Source organism: Paramisgurnus dabryanus, chromosome 16, assembly GCF_030506205.2.
Source record: "Paramisgurnus dabryanus chromosome 16, PD_genome_1.1, whole genome shotgun sequence".
NCBI classification, from domain to species: Eukaryota; Metazoa; Chordata; class Actinopteri; order Cypriniformes; family Cobitidae; genus Paramisgurnus; species Paramisgurnus dabryanus.
In genome coordinates this window covers 26,954,707-26,974,203 of record NC_133352.1, presented here as the reverse complement: position 1 = coordinate 26,974,203, position 19,497 = coordinate 26,954,707, and the positions used below count along the sequence as shown (strand labels likewise).

Sequence of the window (19,497 nt, the reverse complement as noted above, 5' to 3'; positions counted from 1 at the left end):
GGGATGCAGGGCCGAGTAGGGAGAGATATCGACCGATTCCACCTACCTTGTATGCGGAAGTACGTACACTCCTGCAGGGCATGTTGGGCCGGGGCATTGTCCGAGAGAGTAGCAGTCCCTGGGCGGCCCCCATCGTGCTCGTACAAAAGAAGACGGGAGCCTGGAGGTTCTGTGTGGACTATCGCAAGCTGAACCTGGTAACCAAGAAAGACGCCTTCCCCTTACCCCGAATCGAAGACTCCCTTGCTAGCCTCACGCAGTCAGCCTGGTACTCCACCTTAGATCTGGCCAGTGGATATTGGCAGGTGCAAGTAGCCGAGGCCGACCGGGAGAAGACCGCCTTCACGACCCCGTTCGGACTATTCGAATGGGACCGGATGCTCTTCGGACTCTGCAACGCTCCAGCCACCTTCCAACGCTTGATGCAACGCTGTCTTGGAGGTCAGTTGATGGAGTCAGTACTGGTGTATTTGGATGATGTGATTGTGTATTCCCCAGATTTCGATTCCCACCTCCAGCACCTAGAGGAAGTCTTCCGAGCCATGGAAAGGTACGGGCTGAAGCTGCAGCCGGACAAATGCCACCTGTTGCGGCGAGAAGTGAAGTTCCTGGGCCATGTGGTCAGCGCAGCGGGGGTGGCCGTGGACCCCGAGAAAGTCTCCGCAGTTAAGGATTGGGACGCGCCTAAGACTGTGAGGCAAGTACGATCCTTTCTGGGGTTCGTGGGATATTATAGGCGCTTTATTAAGGATTTTTCGAAGATTGCCAAGCCCCTTAACCAGTTGCTGGTTGGCACGGGACGAAGCCGGGGCCATGGATCGCCCTCTATTAACTGGGACAATGAGTGTGAGATGGCTTTTCAGAGGCTGAAGCAGGAGTTGTTACAGGCCCCCATCTTGGCGTATGCTGACTTTTCTGAACCTTTTGTCTTATATACAGACGCGAGCAACCTGGGATTGGGGGCAGTATTGGCCCAACGGCAAGAAGGAACAGAGCGGGTGATCGCTTATGCGAGCCGGAGTCTCCATCCGGCAGAGAGGAACGACGCAAATTACAGCTCCTTCAAGCTGGAACTGCTGGCCCTGAAGTGGGCCCTGAGCGAAAAGTTCAAGGACTACCTGTGGGGAGCTAAGGTAACAGTCATCACCGATAACAACCCTCTAGTACATTTACAGACGGCGAAGCTGGGGGCCGTGGAACAGCGATGGGTGGCTCAGCTGGCCAACTTTGATTATAAGCTGCAGTATCGGCCGGGACGAGAGCATACGAACGCGGACGTCCTCTCAAGACTACCTGAGGGAAAGAGCCCCAGACGCCAGGGGTATCAAAAGGAGGATAGCCGTGAGGAGGGCTACATGATCGGGGCCGTGGAGGCGCCAGGAGGTCAGCAGGAAGCTGCACCAGGGAATTGGGGGTGGGACCCCCGCCGCTGGATAGAGAGGCAGGCCCAGGACCGGGACGTGTGCCAGGTGAAAATGTGGGTAGAGCAGAGCAAACGGCCAACGTCGGCGGAAAGATTGGCCCAGACGGAGACTGGGAGAAGATTACTGGGGCAGTGGGAGAAGTTAGAGCTACAGGAAGGAGTGCTTTGTAGGAAGACCCGCGACCCGAAGTCGGGCGAGGAAGTGAGCCAGATCGTGGTACCCGCCGACCAGGTAAACGCATTAGTCACAGCCTATCATGACCAGTTGGGACACCAGGGACAGGAGAGGACCGTATCCCTACTACGGAGATTCTTTTACTGGCCTGGGCTGGAGGCGTCTGTGCATGACTCAATTCAAGCCTGCCCCCGGTGTACACTGTTTAAATCTAGACGAGAGGCCCGAGCGCCGATGGTACCCATCCATGCAAAGGCCCCCCTCCACATAATGGCAATGGATTTCCTGACGCTGGGCCGTCCCCAGGACCGTTATCAGAACATCCTGGTGATCACAGATCTGTTTACTAAGTACGCCTGGGCGGTCCCGACGCTTGATCAGACAGCCAACACCACCGCCACAGCTCTATGGCGCAATGTGTTCCAGACATTTGGATGTCCCGAGTTTCTGCACTCCGACCAAGGGACCAATTTCGAATCTAAAGTAATCCGTGAGTTGTGCCAGTTGTATGGATGCACTAAAACCCATACGACATCATATCATCCCCAGGGAAATGGAAGCTGTGAGAGGTTTAATCAGACCCTATTGGGACTACTGGGGACGTTGGATCAACGACAGCAGAGCGACTGGGTGAGTGCTTTACCAAATCTTCTGCAAGCATACAATAACAGTGTTCATAGCACGACGGGGTATGCCCCCACTTACCTGATGTTCGGCAGACACGTCCGGATGCCCACTGACCTGGTCCTGGGAGTGGCCGCGGACCGGGAAGAAGTGAGTGTGACGGAGTGGGTGGGGCGCCACCACCAGCGGTTACATTTTGCATATGAGCAAGTGTCAAAGAAGATACAGACAGCGGGAGAAAGGAACAAACGGTTGTACGATCGGACTGCTCGAGATGCCCCCCTGTTACCAGGTGAGAGGGTCCTGGCGAGGGATAACCGGCGACAGGGAAAAGGAAAGCTGAGCGACCGCTGGGAGGCTATCCCGTATGTGGTCTGTAAGCAGCAGAGGCCGGGACAACCGGTGTATACCATCCGGCCCGAGGGAAAACCTGGGCCCGAGCGGGTGGTACACCGAAACATGCTTCGCCCCTGCCCGAACTACCCCGAGGCTGCGAAGGAAGGGCCCATGGAACCAGTACCGGCGGCCCCCTGGACGGAGGGATGGGCTGTGGTACCGGGTCGACCTGTGGTGGCGCTGCCCCCGGCGGCTCAGATGCAACCAGCGCTGGCACCCGAACCGGTTGAACCTCCAGCTGCCCAGATGCAGCCAGAGCTGGCGCCTGAACCGGCCGAACCTCCAGCTGCCCAGAGGCAACCAGAGTTAGCACCCGAGCCCGTTGAACCCGATTCACCCGTGAGACGTTCCCAACGGGAGAACCGAGGACGCCCCCCGGCCCGGTACGGTGAGTGGACGACACCGAGGCATTCCAGGGACTAGAATGCATTGGCGGGGGAGGATGTCACAGGAGTGACGATCTTTTAGGCGGAACCAAAAATTTGGAAAGTTTTGGTTCCGCCCGGATGTTTCCGCCCGGGCCGGGAAGAGAAAACACCGGACATCCGGTAGCACCGCGAGGGCTGTAATCAGCCAAACTACGGACAGCTGTGAGTTATTAACAAGAGCGCCGGGTGATTGGACGAAGGCAACACCCAGGCAGATACTTAAGAGCAGTTTAAACCACAGTTGTTGTTGTTGTTAGGACGAGTGTTGGTGTGTGCTGCAGCGCTGAGTTAAACTCACCGGGTACGCCAGTCGGATTACTGGACTCGCTCTCTCTCTCTTTGTGCATCGTGGGATTTCGGCTGATGCAGATATTGAAGACCTTACGGGTTGGAAAGTAAACGGAGACTGACCTTGTAGGAATGAAGTGAAAGAAGACGGAACGTGCTATCGTGAGTACCCATCTGTGTAGTGGTGGTATTGACGACTGGAGAAAACGTTATCTGTGTAGCTGGAATTATCATACGGAGGAGTTAACCTAAGGAAACGTGAGATAACCGAAGCACCACAGTCGTGAGTAAACGAATTCATTCATTGAGTGTACCTTGTATATACTTGACCTGGATATCTTTTAAGCGCTTTCCAGCAAGAGTGGGTGGCCCTGCCCCTGAGTCAGCGTGGTGGGTGAGCCACCGGATCTTTGTGTGAGACAGCCACAGTGACGGAAAACAACTGCTAGGCCGTGTTACCATCTCCACATTCTTGCCCAGAGCGAGGCGAAGGAAGACGGGCGTCTATTGTGTGCACTGAGAGTGGTGGGTGAGTCTTGGATGTAGAAATTTCACTTTGAAGTGGTGCTGTGTATATTGCAGTGAGATTGCTGTGTCGTGTCTGACGTACCCCGCCTCCAGTCACTCGCTAGGGGCGCTGAAGAGGAAAACGGATCCTAGAATAAACCTGTGTACGATTATGCTGTGAGTGTGTTTCAGCCTTAGAAAACCACGGAGTAGTTCCTGAAGTACTTTCGTAGCCAGACGTTTGGCGGACTTGTGTTAGGAGTGGCGGTGAAGACCTGTACGACAGGCGGTGTGAGTATTACCAGTTTCATTGCTACTTTACCCGTGTGCCGTTTATCATCACAGAGACAGAGGCGAAGGAGATCCGCTGCCCCGAGGTCTCTACAAAGGGGCGCCCCGGTCCGGTGTTCGATTGCCAACGGGCGTCGAGGAAAGGGCAGCGCTCGACCCGGTGTGACGGCGTGACACTCCCGCCCCTCTGGGGAACCAACGAGTCAGCCGAGAGGGTTTGGTCCCCGGCGCTATCTTGGAAACCACTGTCGGTCGATGCAGTACGCCTAGCCGTGATCGTAAGTCCGCCACCCCGAGAAGTAGAGCATAACCTGTTCAGTCTGTCCATCAATAGGGAAGAAAGCTGTCGTCTGTGGAAGAAGAGAGAGAGAACCAGAGTGAGCTCCAAGGAGACCCGTTGTGAAGGAGAACCATACGTACCAGAAGCTGTAAACAGCGAAGAGGTGAGAGAACTAACCGAGAACGATTCACTGTGCCTTTGTGTCCCAGCTGTTGTCTGTGGAGGAAGAGAGAGAGAACCAGTGTGAGCTCCAAGGAGACCCGTTGTGAAGGAGAACCATACGTACCAGAAGCTGTAATCAGCGAGGAGGTGAGAGAACTAACTGAGAACGATTCACTGTGCCTTTGTGTCCCAGCTGTTGTCTGTGGAGGAAGAGAGAGAGAACCAGTGTGAGCTCCAAGGAGACCCGTTGTGAAGGAGAACCATACGTACCAGAAGCTGTAAACAGCGAAGAGGTGAGAGAACTAACCGAGAACGATTCACTGTGCCTTTGTGTCCCAGCTGTTGTCTGTGGAGGAAGAGAGAGAGAACCAGTGTGAGCTCCAAGGAGACCCGTTGTGAAGGAGAACCATACGTACCAGAAGCTGTAATCAGCGAGGAGGTGAGAGAACTAACTGAGAACGATTCACTGTGCCTTTGTGTCCCAGCTGTTGTCTGTGGAGGAAGAGAGAGAGAACCAGCGTGAGCTCCAAGGAGACCCGTTGTGAAGGAGAACCATACGTACCAGAAGCTGTAATCAGCGACGAGCTGTCATCTGTGGGAGAAGAGAGAGTACAAGTGTGAGCACCAAAGTAACGAGTCGAGGAGGAAAATTCATACTTACCCAGCAGCTGTAGTCGGTGGAGAGGTGAGGAGACTCTCGGAAGAACGATCCACTGTGTCTTCGGGTCCCAGCGGTAGCCTGTGGAGAGAAAGAGGAACAGGAAAGGAGAGTGAGTCGACAACCAAGGAGCTGCGTGGGAAGACGGCGGAGTGCCGCGAACTACACGCAGGTACACGGACGGGAAACAGTACATACCCATATTCATTGTGATTTTATTCTGCCTCCAGGAAGGAAGAGGAGCGCGCCACGGGCAGAGGGAACCAGAGGCGGGAGCCCGTTCCCCGACGCAACTTTCACCCCCCTGTCACTCACTTGCTCGTGGCCCCTTGGAGGACAGATTCAGACATTAGTTTTAATTTCCCTTTCCCCAATCCCCCGAATCTTTTAAATATTTAAACCAATAAAGAATATTTTTTTATACTTACCTGTTCCTCGTTGTTGTTTGGTCATTGGGTTGGTTTTGGGGACCTCCTCGAGGTGGGAATTTAGAAGGGGCGTGGCTTAACCACTAGCAGCCAGCCCCTGGCTTGTGACATTAGTTTTTATTGAAGGAAAACAAACTTGCTTGTTGTAGGCCAAGGAATATGTGTGTGAGAAAAAATATGCAAATATTCAGTGTTGCCAGTTACGTATTTCAGAATACTATTTACTCTAAACTAATTTAGAAAATGTAGTAAAACAGGTTTGACACTTGATTAGGAATGAAGCCAATCTTTTAAAAGAACTCTTTTAAGCAATTCTTAAGTGTAATATTTCTCACCTTCCCACCAGTTGTTGCTCGTTCTATAACTCATAACAGCACTGCGCTTAAATTACCCTATATATCACACACCTCACTTTATTATGACACTAACTGTAATATAATGAACTATAAAAAGAACTTTACATATAAAAAATATTTAAGCAATAGGAAGAGTGTTTTGTAATCTTTAAATTGACAGATTATTCTTTACACATAGTACGCTGGAGTTTTACAATACATTATATTTCATTATGCATTTACTCTTCATTATGGGAATAAATATTTATGTCATACAGTACATATAAATGGGAATAATTGTTTTTATTATTATCTTTGACATGACCTTACTCAGTCAGTCAATATCAAATATATACATTTTGTTCTTTACATTATGTAGGATTATTTTATGTAAAGGTAAATCACAAAAATGACATTGGCATGCTTTTTACCAACGGGGTCAAATATAATAAAAAATAAAATAACTGGTAAATGTTTTTTTTTTGGTTCACATCAAAAACATTTCTCTAAGATTGATCTAACAATGACACTCCGTATTAAAAATTACTGGACTATGAAAACAAAAATCACAAAACGTTTCAGTGCTCATCCAAAAGTTCACCTCCCATCTTCAGGTAAAAATACAAACACTCTCAAAATGGCTGGGTTATTTTTGACCCATATTGGACAGAACACATGCTGGGTTAAAAATTACCCAAGGTGGGGTTTTGTTATGCAACCATGGTTTATAATAACCTAGCAGTTGGGTTAAAACAACCCAGCACTGGGTCGATTTTAAACCCAGCAGTGTTCTGTACAATATTTACCCATTACGGTCAAAAATAACCCAGCCATTTTAAGAGTGTAATATACCCTGGCAAATACACATCAGGTGTGTTCAACTTCATGCAGCGTTGCAAGAACTGACAGGCGAATGTCGCTGAAGTACAGCTATAGCGAGTCAAAATTAGACTTCTCTGAATGGTTTCTCAAATCGCTCTTGCGTTACTTTGACATGATTCGTCTGTGGTTACTTGCGGTGCCGCATGAAGTCGAACAAGCCTACAGTCACATGATCATTCAAAAATACAAATCACATAACTTGCCATTAAATTACTCACATTATTTTGATGTTTTTGCTTGCTGAAGTAAATATCGACCTGTTTATGACTTTTAAAACTATATTTTAAAGATGTACAGGTAAATAATCTTGTTTGCTAAATTGTTTTCACTGCTGATCCACTGTATCTAAAAACAAACAGTGCTAAATAGCACTAAAAGTGGTTCTTGGCTCGTAATTATAGAGGAACCATTTTTAGTGCTATATAGCACCTTTGAGGTTCCTATGAAGAAACATACGGGTTCATATAGTACCACTGTAGCACCACATGTGGTTCTACATACTGTAGCACAATATGGTTGTACACCGGTGCTACACAGGTACTTTATCGGTGCTATATGACACTTAAAATGCTTCCTCTATGATTACGAGCCAAGAACCACTTTTAGTGCTATTTGCCACCGTTTGTTTTTAGTAATTTAGCAGTCAGTCAGACCCTTTAAAAGTAATCGAAGGTTAATGGCTGGATTAAGCTACAAGTTGCACCAAATTTAGTTAAAACTTTATCTACCAGACTGATTTGTCTGGCAGTATATAGCACACAACAATAGCATCCACTTTAATGGACAAAAGGATTTCGGATAGCCGACACTCAATATCAATTTATCAAATCCATTTCCAGCACTCGACTACTGTAAAAAATAAATTGATAGCCATCAATTGTCCTTTTGTTGGAGCAAATAACACCTAATGAGTGCCTTAAAGCTGTAAACTAGTGTGATAGATCCATGCTTCTGTGTTCTTTATATTAGATTAGTGTATATTTGTTAGGTAACGTGATGCTAATGTAATCCCATATGTTATCAGAGATCAGATCAAATTGGGAGATCAGATTTCCTGGCTCCATAATTGTACACTTTTGCCACTGGGATGGAGTGGAAAAAAGTGGTTTTAAGGTTGCTGTTTGAATCTTAATACAACTGAAGCCGGATTCCTGTGTGTGTGGTGAAGAGGAAAAACAGAACAAATTCCAGAAGCGGGATCGAAGTAATGCATGCCACTGAAAAACACATTCACAGTTACTCTTTTATTTAAATAACAGCAAATTCACATGTCTGGTTGAATTGAATTGTCTTTGGAGACCTTGAAGGCTGACAGGCAAGCGTGTGTAACAAGTTGTAGAGCAATTTGTGTTGCTTGGTTTGAGTTCTCAGTGGTGCGATTACTCCTTCTGACAGGTCCAAATAAAGACAGATTGAATAAACATGTTGGGACTGCATCACATGACCTGAGCCAACCAATCACCCAATCAACTTTCAGCTGCATGACATTTGCCAATAAAACATTCATGCACCATACATACACTCAAAAATAAAATCAAATTTATATAATGAAAAAATAATATAAATACATGACTCTCAAAAATACTTCCCCTAACATCAAATATGTTTTGTAATGACTGGTCCAAGGAAATCAGCTCCCCATAAATAAGCTAAAAATCAAATCAAATGTATTTATAGAGTGCTTCTTCCAATGTTGCATTGTTTCAAAGCAATAAAGATGCAAGCTTATGTTGAAGGTTCATAATTTTAACACACATATATATATATATATATATATATATATATATATATATATATATATATATATATATATATATATATATATATATATATATATATATATATATACATATATATATATAATGCATTTCAGATCTGACATTTGAGTGGCACTGTAGTCAAATTGCCATTTTATATTACACCTGGACGAAAGTGTTTCACACAGATTGAAATGCAGAACTGTGGCTCCGACCAAATTGGTGTAGAGTTTGATGTGTGACCGTCCTGCTTTTCCTGTCACACCCATCAGCCCTTGGTGCCCTTCCTCTCATGCCTCAGCACATCCGTTGACAACTTGCTTTTTGTTGTTTTTCCATCCACAGCTCAGAATCTCCTCAGTCAATATCGTTCCCTTTAACCCCAGATTCACAATATCAGAGCATCTAAATCAATTGTATGATCATTTGATAAGAATGTAATCAGATCTTTTAGAATGGGGCTTTAAAAAGACAATGCCCTTGGAGAGAGAGTGAGAGAGAGAAAGGGAGAGAGAGATATGGAAGATGCCTGTCTGTCAGTTGTATGACTGATGCTGGTATTGCGCTTTTGTTGATAACTAGCAGATTGAAGATTGGATAAGAATCAATGTTGACACTTTCCTTTCAGAGATGACAGCGTCCTACTTTCTGTATAACACAATATGTCAGGTTGGAACTTTTGTTTGAACTTTTATGAAACAAAGCATTGTTCAGTTTCATTTTGTCTAGGTTTGGTATTAATGGTAAAAACAATTGATGCTACCTGGGTCAAGTGTTTTACTAGGTCTCTCCAACGTAGGTCTACCTGAGGTAAACAGCAGGATTTCTGTTCAATTACAGAGAAAAGACTATAGACCAACTCTTATATGTTGCTTTCATCTTTCTCTTGACAGAGGAGGTTACAGACTAAGTAACAGTGATGGACAGACATATAAAGCAGAAAATACTTTTAAACCATAAACAATAAGTCATCCCAGACAATACTGCTGAAAAAACAATGGTGTGTTGAAAGAAGCTCTCTGGGATGCTGCAGGAAGCAAAATTTGATGTTTCTTGAAATGCATCTCTTGTTTACTTTGGCTGGTACATGCTGTATAGAGCTATGGTTGCAGTGTATCATGGGAATAACAGGAAATCATTCGTTTGATTCATGTGGTATCTATATATGACACAACATTTTTCACAAACAAATCATAATTCAGTTATCTTCAGATTGGCAGTGGTACCTCTGCGGTCTTTTGAACATAGTTATATACTTCATAAATAAAACTCAGCCATGCAAAATGTTTTTTTCTTTATAAATCCCTGGAAGATATTTCTCAGATTCAGTACCTCTGTCAAAATCCCTACAGGGTGTTTCTTTAATTAAATTTCCTCTCTATTGAACAAGCTGCTCTATGTGCAATTTGACACAAGGCCACATGGTTTTATACTGGCTGATGATACATTTGCCTTCAGAATTATAAGTCATGTATTATTGTTGGCATCGTAAACATGATTCATAAACATTCTGCTAAACATACCGTTTATTTAAAGCTATATTTTGATCACACAGTATGTCATATTTGAGTGCTATAAATTACTATGTTTGCATAACACAATATTGCATTTCTCTTTGTTTGGATAGATGTTTGACATTTCAGTCATTTAGATTATCCTGTTTGCAAGTGCTGATCAGACAAAGATCAGATATACTGTCACACATCTGTAGGCAGAGTTTGGCGGTGCAGGCCAGAGCCAATGATGATTTTGTCTGAGCTAATAATGAAGTAGAAATATAAGAATTCACATTTAATTTGTCGAATCATATTTAATAGGTAGACTTAAGACTTAATTGGTTTCAATTGATTTAAACCATATGTGACCTATCACGGAAAACAAGTGACACAAATCGGCAGCGCAAGTTTCGAGAAAATGAGAAACAAAAAATTTGTGATTTTCGTTTTATTGCAGAATCTGTTAGTTGAGATCACGAAGAAGCCTCTCCATGTTTGAGATAGCAGTTTTTGTATATTTAAAAACGTACATTTTGCGGTTGAAATTGGCTTGTTTTTATGGAGATTCTAGCGTGCAGCGGGGGGCGTCATTGTCTGTGTGTATATTTACATACTGTATAAGCTTGTGTTTTTGCCTCCGCCCCCAAAGGGAACAGCGTGACTACTAAATAAGGATAGTTCACCCAAAACTGAAAATAATGTAAATAATGACCTACCCTTATGTCGTTCTAAACTCGGAAGACCTCCGTTCATCTTCAGAACACATAAGATGTTTTAACGTTAGATTTAGTCCGAGAGCTTTCTGTCCCCTTCATTGAAAATCTATGTACGGTTTCCATGTCCAGAAAGGTAATAAAAACATCATCAAAGTAGTCCATGTGACATCAGTGGGTCAGTAAGAATGTGTTGAAGCATCGAAAATACAGTTTGGTCCAAAATTAGTCAGCTTAGTTTAATTTCGACTCGCTCTCGCTGTACTTTGACGTCATCTCTGTGTCAGTTCTTGCAGCGCAGCATAAGTCCAAGCACACAGAAGTTACACAGAGATCGTTGAATTCGTTATATAATTGGCTACATGTTTTGTCTATCAATATTTTCCATGAAGTCATTGGCTGATGGAGGAACGAGTGAGCGATTGGTTACATCCCTAAAGGACTTCATGTTTTCGACGGCGCTGCTTGGATCTATTTTGCTACCTCCCCGTTTTAAATATAAACTTTGAAGGCGGGTTCATGTGTTTAACGGAACGTAAATTACTGGAGAGTAATCTCATATAACCTTTATAATAATGTTACGATCATAGACTGTAAAAAAGCGAAATCTGATGTAAACAATAGACTATATCTATATTTCACGGATTATACGCATTTGTGGACAAAAATTATTGGATTATTGGATAATTTGAAACAGACTGGATTCGACTTGTGATCCCCACAAAGGTAAAAAGAGTTCTGTTTATTTTTGCATGTTGTCATTTGGACTTCTGTCATAAAATACTGTACTACATATGATGCTAGAACATCTGTATCTCAAAACGGCTTTACAGGGGTTTGTCTTAGCTAAATGAGATGTAAATGAGCCCTATTGTCTCCCCCAGATGGAAAGAAGAGTCCCTTTCGTCTCGATTTTCTCGGTTTGAGTATTTCTGAGTTCCTATATTCAAATGGCCACAACTTCTCCAAATCATATCAGATTTCCATGTGTTACACATTGTTGGAAAGCTTAGAAACTGCACTTTCAGAATCTGTGAATAACTCAAAATGGCCCAGATCCGACTTGTGTCCCTACTTTCCGTGACTGGTCACATATTTGAAAACCATGATGCTGCGCACTCTTGCTAAGCTTAAAGTGCTGCAGTACTGTACAATTATTTACCTATGACAGCAGACAGGTTGCTTTCCCAAACAGTTTCCAATTAAATTATCTTAAATTCAGAAAATAAAACTGTAATAGTTAACAGCACAAACATTGCATTTTAAGGACATATAGTATAAGAAATGACTTTGTACGAACTTATTAGGTCACAGATGATTAATTTAGGAACGTCTCTGTGTTTTTGTGGAGTTGTTCTTTAAATCCCTTGAGTTGAAAATGGCAGCATTATCCAGCATATTCGACCTAATTTTCATTTTTTCTCAGGCTATAGTCCGTCTGTCCTTTTTTCAGTCCAGAGGGACTGCAGTAACCAAATAGACAGAAAGAGACCAATGAAACGGCAAGCGGCAAAGTTTTTGCATATGGTCCTCAGGGCCTGTCTGAGATTAAAAAATTTGAATATTCCTAATCTTGGCCAGTTAACCCACAGTGTCTTTTGGGAAATCATTTCCATTACCACACAGGGTCTCAAATGAGGTTTTCCTTTAGAGCTGTGGGATTTCTGCTTTAATTGGAAGGGTGGCTTTTTGTGGTGCGTGCATATACGAACCTGATTTCAAGCTAACAGGATGGCCACTTGTTCTGAGAATTTACTTTCTCAGTGTAAATTCCTTTAGAGAAAGACTGTGATGCAGAAGAAATGAGAAAACTATGTTCTTAGTGAAGTAAGTAACAATTAGGAAGCAATAAAAACATCTCTTCTTTCTCAATTTGTATAATTACTGCTATCATCCACTGTGCTTTTTATACCAATTGTGTTTGTCATGGCATTGTTCACCGTCAATGATGGATGTTGGATGGGTTTGGTATGATGAATGCATCTTGCCAGCTCATTTCCCTGATGTCACAGGGTTAACAGCTTTTCTGGAGATTTTTCTTAAGATATCATGTGCTTCCTGATGTGCACTTCTGGGGAGATAATACATGCAAAGTGTCTTAGTTCAACAGCATTTGGTCTCATCTTACCCTCACAAACATTTCCTCTGTTTCAGATGGCACCTTCAGTTCAACCTTTACATGCAAAATACAGTTTGAACAGCAGCAGTTTGTGTAAAACAATTAAATTATATATAATTATCCTGTATAATTATTATATTGTCTCTCAAACTCAATAGGTTTGTGCAGTACAACATCAAATTACATAAAGTATGAAGAACTCAGATGCAAGTGTGTCTGACATGTTTTCTTGTAAATGAGCACTTTTCATCGGGCTCTGTTTGTGTCACTTTAGACATTTCATTGATATTTCACAAATTTTACTGTCATTCGCTGCAAAACCCTCTAAGTACAGAAAAAAAACACTTTACTGTCCTTTGTGAAAAAGGTAATTGGCTCAAAAATATGGTCAATATCCCGATATATTTGGTAAACCTTGACATACATGTGCTATCTTTCAACAAATTCTTCTTCTGTGCACTTAGAGGACTTTGCTGAAAAATCGGTAACAAAGGATATTTGTGAATGGCTGAATGAGGTTGAGATTAAGTGGATTTGAAGTGAAAGCATTTGATGAACATATAATACGTGCCGAGAAAATGAGGTCAATAGCAATATCTCATTTTTATGGAGGTGCATTTAGCGGCTTTTGCATCTAAGCTCTTCATATATAGAGTTATCTATATGATTACAATTAAATTATAAATATATGCACATCTGGCATCCGTAGGATAAATGCAACATGAGAATACAAATCAATATTCTTTATTTCACATACATGTATTTTTTTCTTTTACTTTGAACTGTTTACAATCTAAATGATTTAACAACAAAATGAGAAACTACCACAACAAAGTCAGAATTTCCTACTAAGAAGGAAAAAAAAATTTAAATTAAGGCGTCTTAAATGGAAATGGAGACATTTTGTATTTTGAACCAGGTAAGTGGTTAGAATCACAGAATGGACGAGCACAACCAAAACGGGTGTTCATTTCAAATGAATGCGTATACTTACGACAAAATCATAGAAAAAATTCATGTGTTTAAACAATTTAAAAAATCTTCACCTTGTATTATGGAGATTAAACTTAAAGGCGTTTTATAATAAATATTCTCTCTTTTTTCCAGATTATAAACAAATATAATATTCTTCAGATCAGGAGAATAACTTGGGGTAGACAAAGGGCACACATGTTCATCAGAGTAACATTTCTCGCCCACTAAAGCCCTTAGTCCTCCATCCTCAGTTTGAGATGCGAGCCGATGGCTTGGTCATATTTCCTTCAAATAATGGGAAGTGAATTTTGGCGATCACTGCATTTTGTGAGTAATGCAACAAAATAAAGTGTTTATACATGTTAACATACACATACATAACTGAGCATTACGTACATATATGCAGGGTAATGAAGAAGAGAACGGACTCTCCATCATTTGTTGGTCGCAGTGAGAAAGCATGAGCCTCAGCAAATAAGAGTAATACTTGAATTTTACAAATCTGTTCTGTACACAATTTAGAAGGTGAACATCCTCTTTTACCAAGAGGGATTCATACAAATTGTCAGTTATTGACACATAATATTCCCCTGGTATATCCAGTAAAGTCCTGGGTGAAATCTTAGGGGCTGTTGAGTTTCTCCTGGAAATAATATGAAGGAGTCCTATTCCAGGTTCCATTTGTGAAATAAAGATCTGCGTGACTCCCAGGAATATTATCTTAAATGTCTTAAATCATTTTCATGTTAAAGCGCCGCGGTCCAGCACCTGGATCTGCCTCCTCAGCAGGAGTCCCATTGGACTTGGAGCGTGGCACATATTCAATATCAATGTTGTTTTTATGTTTGCCTTTCCCTCGACTCCACACAAACAGGAGCAGGAAGCAGAAGAGAACCACTCCTAGGAATGTGAAACAGCCCATGGCTGTAGAAACTAAGATAGTCTTTAGGTCCAGGCCAAAGGTCACATTGGGGAGGTTGGTACCATTGGCAGTGGCATTGCTCGTATCTGTGTAATGCTGGGTTCTGTTGGCATACAGCGAGCCCAGGCTTTTCACTGCTAGTGATACCATTAGTGTGTCATTGCCTGCTGTATTAGAGGCCACGCACATGTACACACCATCATCTTGAACCTCTGCCGCCTTGATATCCAAAGAGCCGTTGTTGTGAACCGTCACCCTGCCATGGCTCCTGTTGGTCAGGTGTCGTCGACGCGGTGTGACCCAAGAAATGCTGGGCCGTGGGGTCCCCTCTGCGCTGCAGTGCAGACGGGCTGCCTGTCCCTCCTCGACCGACACCATCTGTGTCCGATTTTCTCTGATCTTCGGCTTGGTGCAGGTCACATAGTAGGACAGCAGGGTCTCTTTGAACTCTTTGAAGGGCCGTCCATGAATGCCTTCCGGCGTGCTACACTCAGGCTGGATATCACCGAAAGAAATGGAATGGCGCCTCTGCAGCAACCACATGAGACGGCAGTCGCACACCAGAGGGTTGTTGTTAATCATCAGCACCTCCAGGGTCTCGGGAGCATGAAACACTCCCCTCTCCAGTGTATCAAGGCGGTTGTGGGAGACATTTAGCAACCGGAGCCAGCGCATGCCCTGGAAAGCATAGGGTTCAATAGACACCAATTGAGATCCAGCCAACCTCAGCTCACGCAATCGCACCAGGTCCTGAAGCAGACCACCCTCCACTGTGCGGATGCGACTGTAGGAGAGATTAAGATGCGTGAGGTAAGGCAAATGGCGTAGAGCTTGGTAGGGGAAAGTGGAAAGGTTGGTGTTGGTAACTGTAAGTGTGGTAAGGTTGAGGCCGTGCAGAGAATTAGCGGGGAACACTTCTAATGATGGCCAATTGTCGATCTCAAGGTGACGGAGGTGAAACAGCTTTTTGAAAGAGTAGGGATGTAGAGTGCTGATACTGAGGTAGCGCATATGTAGGCTCACCAGGTTATGCAGGTGGGACAGGGCATCTGTGGGCACCACCGTCAAGTTACAGCGCTCCAGCGTCAAGGTCTCTAGCGATAAAAGTCCACTAAAGGCCCGATGAGAGATGTAAACCAGCTCATTGTCTCCAACTTCCAACGATCTGAGGTTGCGAAGGTCCTGAAACATATAGTCCACCAGAATGACAACTTTGTTGTCACTGATATCCAATGTAGTCAGGTTAGAGAGTCCAGAAAAGACACCTAGCGAGAGGAGTTTGATGCGATTGCTCTTTAAGCTCAGCGAGTGAAGGCTGTAGAGAGAGTTGAAGGCCCCGGGCTCTACGTACGCAATGATATTTCCACTCAGATCCAGGTCTTCTACGTGTGGATAGGGAGTAAAGTCATCAGGATTGACAGCCTGGATTCGATTCTTGCTAAGATCAAGGATTCGTGTCTCGATAGGTATTCCATCAGGGATGGCAGTGTACCGCTTGCGATGGCAGATCACGGAGCGGCTCTGGGCGGAGCACTCGCAGCGGGAGGGGCAGGCCAGAGTGGAGCCCATAAATACAGCCACCAGGGCCAGCCCCAGCAAAGGCTGCCAGCAAGACACGGCTGTGTGCAGCATGACTCGACTCAAACAGTCCACCATACTGTCATGGCTCTGCGAAAAAGAGAACAAGAAACCGTTAGGAATATATGATGATGTCCTAACTTCATATCTTACTTAGCTTTCTGTAAACACTAAGATATAATAAACAAATTGAACCAAATGGCTTCCTGTTAAAAAGATAAGCGGTAAAACAGCATTATTCCGGTGAAGATGGACCATCATTCGAAACACAACATCAGCTTGTCTAAATTAACCCTTTTTTGAACTCTTTCACCGCTATTGAGAAATTAATTTGTCAATTAAAGGGACACTCCACTTTTTTTTTGAAAATAAGCTAATTTTCCAGCTCCCCTAGAGTTCAACATTTGATTCTTCCCGTTTTGGAATCCATTCAGCTGATCTCCGGGTCTGACGCTAGAACTTTTACATAGCTTAGCACAATCCATCGAATCTGATTAGACCATTAGCATCGCACAAAAAAATAACCAAAGAGTTTCGATATTTGTCCTATTTAAAACTTGTTTTGATTATTACGCCAGTTTGAGAGTATAGTTCCTAGCCATATCTGCCTAGAAAATTGTACACTATGCAACTACAGAAGAGTCAAGTTTTAAATAGGAAACATATTGAAACTCTTTGGTTATTTTTAGCGTGATGCTAATGGTCTAATCAGATTCAATGGATTGTGCTAAGCTATGCAAAAATTGCTAGTGTGTCCCTTTAAGAGAAAATGCTTCTCTGCCAGTGATGAGTTTTTCCGGCAATCCGTATTTCCGCTATTATCCATCAGGTGGTGCTCTTACCCAACTTATAAAACACAAAAGTGTCAACTTAGGGCAAGCAGTTCAAACTCTGTGTATGCTTTGAACATCGCTCTGAATCTGATCTCTATCAAAGTCCTTTTTACTCAAAATTTGGTATTTACCCATATTTGAAAGGTAATAAAAAGAGAGCAAATAAAGATAGGATAAAAATCTTTTTAAAAGTAGAGGGACTGTTATTTCATGTTATATATTGTATGTTTATATTTTCAAAGAAAAACATTTTCTGGAAGGCATTAAACTTGTGAAAATCATAAAAAATGCTAGCGCTGGCTGGCAACTTTTTTAATATTTGCAAAACCCACTAATAAACATAAAGAGTGACCAGTAATAATGAATTACAACTAAAAATAAATAAAAATCACAAAATATAGAGATACAAGATTTCATAATGATAGTGACGATATACTGGGCTTTTTACAGGACTCTACACGACAGAATTGTCTGAAAGAGAATTAATGAAAAAACGACTAATATTGGTTAGCATCCTGTCACAACAAAAGTTCATCTACGAACTCCATCCAATGAAAGATGTAATCTGAGGTTTGTGTATATTGCCTGTAAAGAAACTAAATGATGTGTAGTCATGCACATACAAATGGGAACCGCCTCTGTTCTTGCTTGTGGACTTGTGTGTGCATGGGTTGATTCTGTATTGTTTGTGCATGAATTCACCACCCTGTGGGTGTCCTGGTGTTTCTCTTTGTCAGTCGGTTCAGTACTTTAGAAAATTTGAACTGCCTCGCTGTCAAACATCTGCACAGTTTAGCAGGTATTCCAATGCTGCCTCATTGATGAACCATTGCGGTAATTAAATACATTTAATTAACAGTTGATTTATTAGAAACATTCATACACAGCTACATAGTGAACATCGACTACAGAATTTAAAAGTAACTCAAATGACATGATATCTTTTTCTCAAAGCAGAAAATAGCCAACTTGTTTTTATGTTTGAATGCTATAATTTGTTTGCCTTTTCTAGTCTTAAATTTTAATAAAAAAGTTTCATTTGAAAAGTTTACTTTTTCTAATATGTTAACAAGCAAGTTAACGCACACAGACAACAAGGTGAACAGTATTTTCCAGACTAAAGATTAAGCCCTGAAGCAGATAAATACAAAAATACTGTAGTTGGATGGCTGGTACAAACATTAGAGATGTAATTGCCTGCATTATTACACAAGCTGAAAAGACGAGTAAATAAAGCCTCAGAGGTTAATAAAACACATTTAGTGCTTTTTTAGACATTGACCTTAATAAGCACTGAATATGACATTTCATGAGTCAGATCAAACAGGTCTAAGCTGATTAAATGTGTGAATTTGAGAAAAAATAAAACACCTAACACCTAAAATCACACATTTCACAGGTACTTTTGAGTACTAGAAGGCTGTTTGTGAGTTGCTGTCTCGTTGTAGTCATTTTTTTCTTATCATATAGTTATGAAACGTGTGTCACTGTTAGACCTCTAGAGGGCAGGTTTGCATAAAAGGGTGATTCTGAAATTCAAGGACAAATGCAATGAATTTAACCAAAGAAGTGCTGTTCACTATAATTGTGTTCATTTGTAATATTAAACCACGATTAAATTAGCAATAATGAAATGTTTTACAAGAGCTATGTAAAACACAGCACATTCCTTGGCCATTTTGACTTTTGTAGGATAAACTGTTTGCAGGCAATGCAAGACAACAGCAAACAATAAACTTGTTGATCTAATACACATTGTTTTTGGGTTGCCTAAATAATAAAAATGAGGCAACAAGCTTATAAATCACACAGAATAACAGTTTTGAACATCTAAAATTGCAAAAAGTTTTCTGTGAGGGTTAGGTTTAGGATAAGGGGACAGAATACAGGGGTGAGCGTGGCAAAAACTAAGGCGGGGTTAGTTGTGACACGGACTGTTTATATTGTTGCACAAGGTTGAGGGTTTTGGTTTTCCGGTATTTTGTCATGCTGCCAAAAGACGATCTACCGCAAATTATTGGAAATGTATAATGTTTTTCCAGAGAGTTATTGATGTACGAGTGTTTTGGTGGCATGTAAGTAAATTTTTTCATCATGTTTTTTTCCGGTTTCTAAGTTGGGTGTGTAAGATACCAAATTCAATGCTATGTCATATTAATCAGTGTCTTGTTGACTAAAACAGCATCATTTGCTCATAGCAACTTTTTTGGTGGGCTTAAAAATATTT

The 19,497-nt window shown here is 42.5% G+C and overlaps 1 protein-coding gene across 1 annotated transcript in view; it reads right to left on the bottom strand.

Moving 5' to 3' along the window:
* Window positions 1–13,690: 13,690 nt before the first annotated feature.
* lingo2 (leucine rich repeat and Ig domain containing 2) overlaps window positions 13,691–19,497 on the bottom strand; it is a 332,834-nt gene continuing 327,027 nt past the window's right edge. The window contains exon 5 of the mRNA XM_065273765.2: window positions 13,691–16,527. Within this exon, the coding sequence (XP_065129837.2) occupies window positions 14,668–16,515 (1,848 nt within the window). The 5' untranslated portion in view covers window positions 16,516–16,527 and the 3' untranslated portion in view covers window positions 13,691–14,667. The remainder of the gene's footprint in view (window positions 16,528–19,497) is intronic.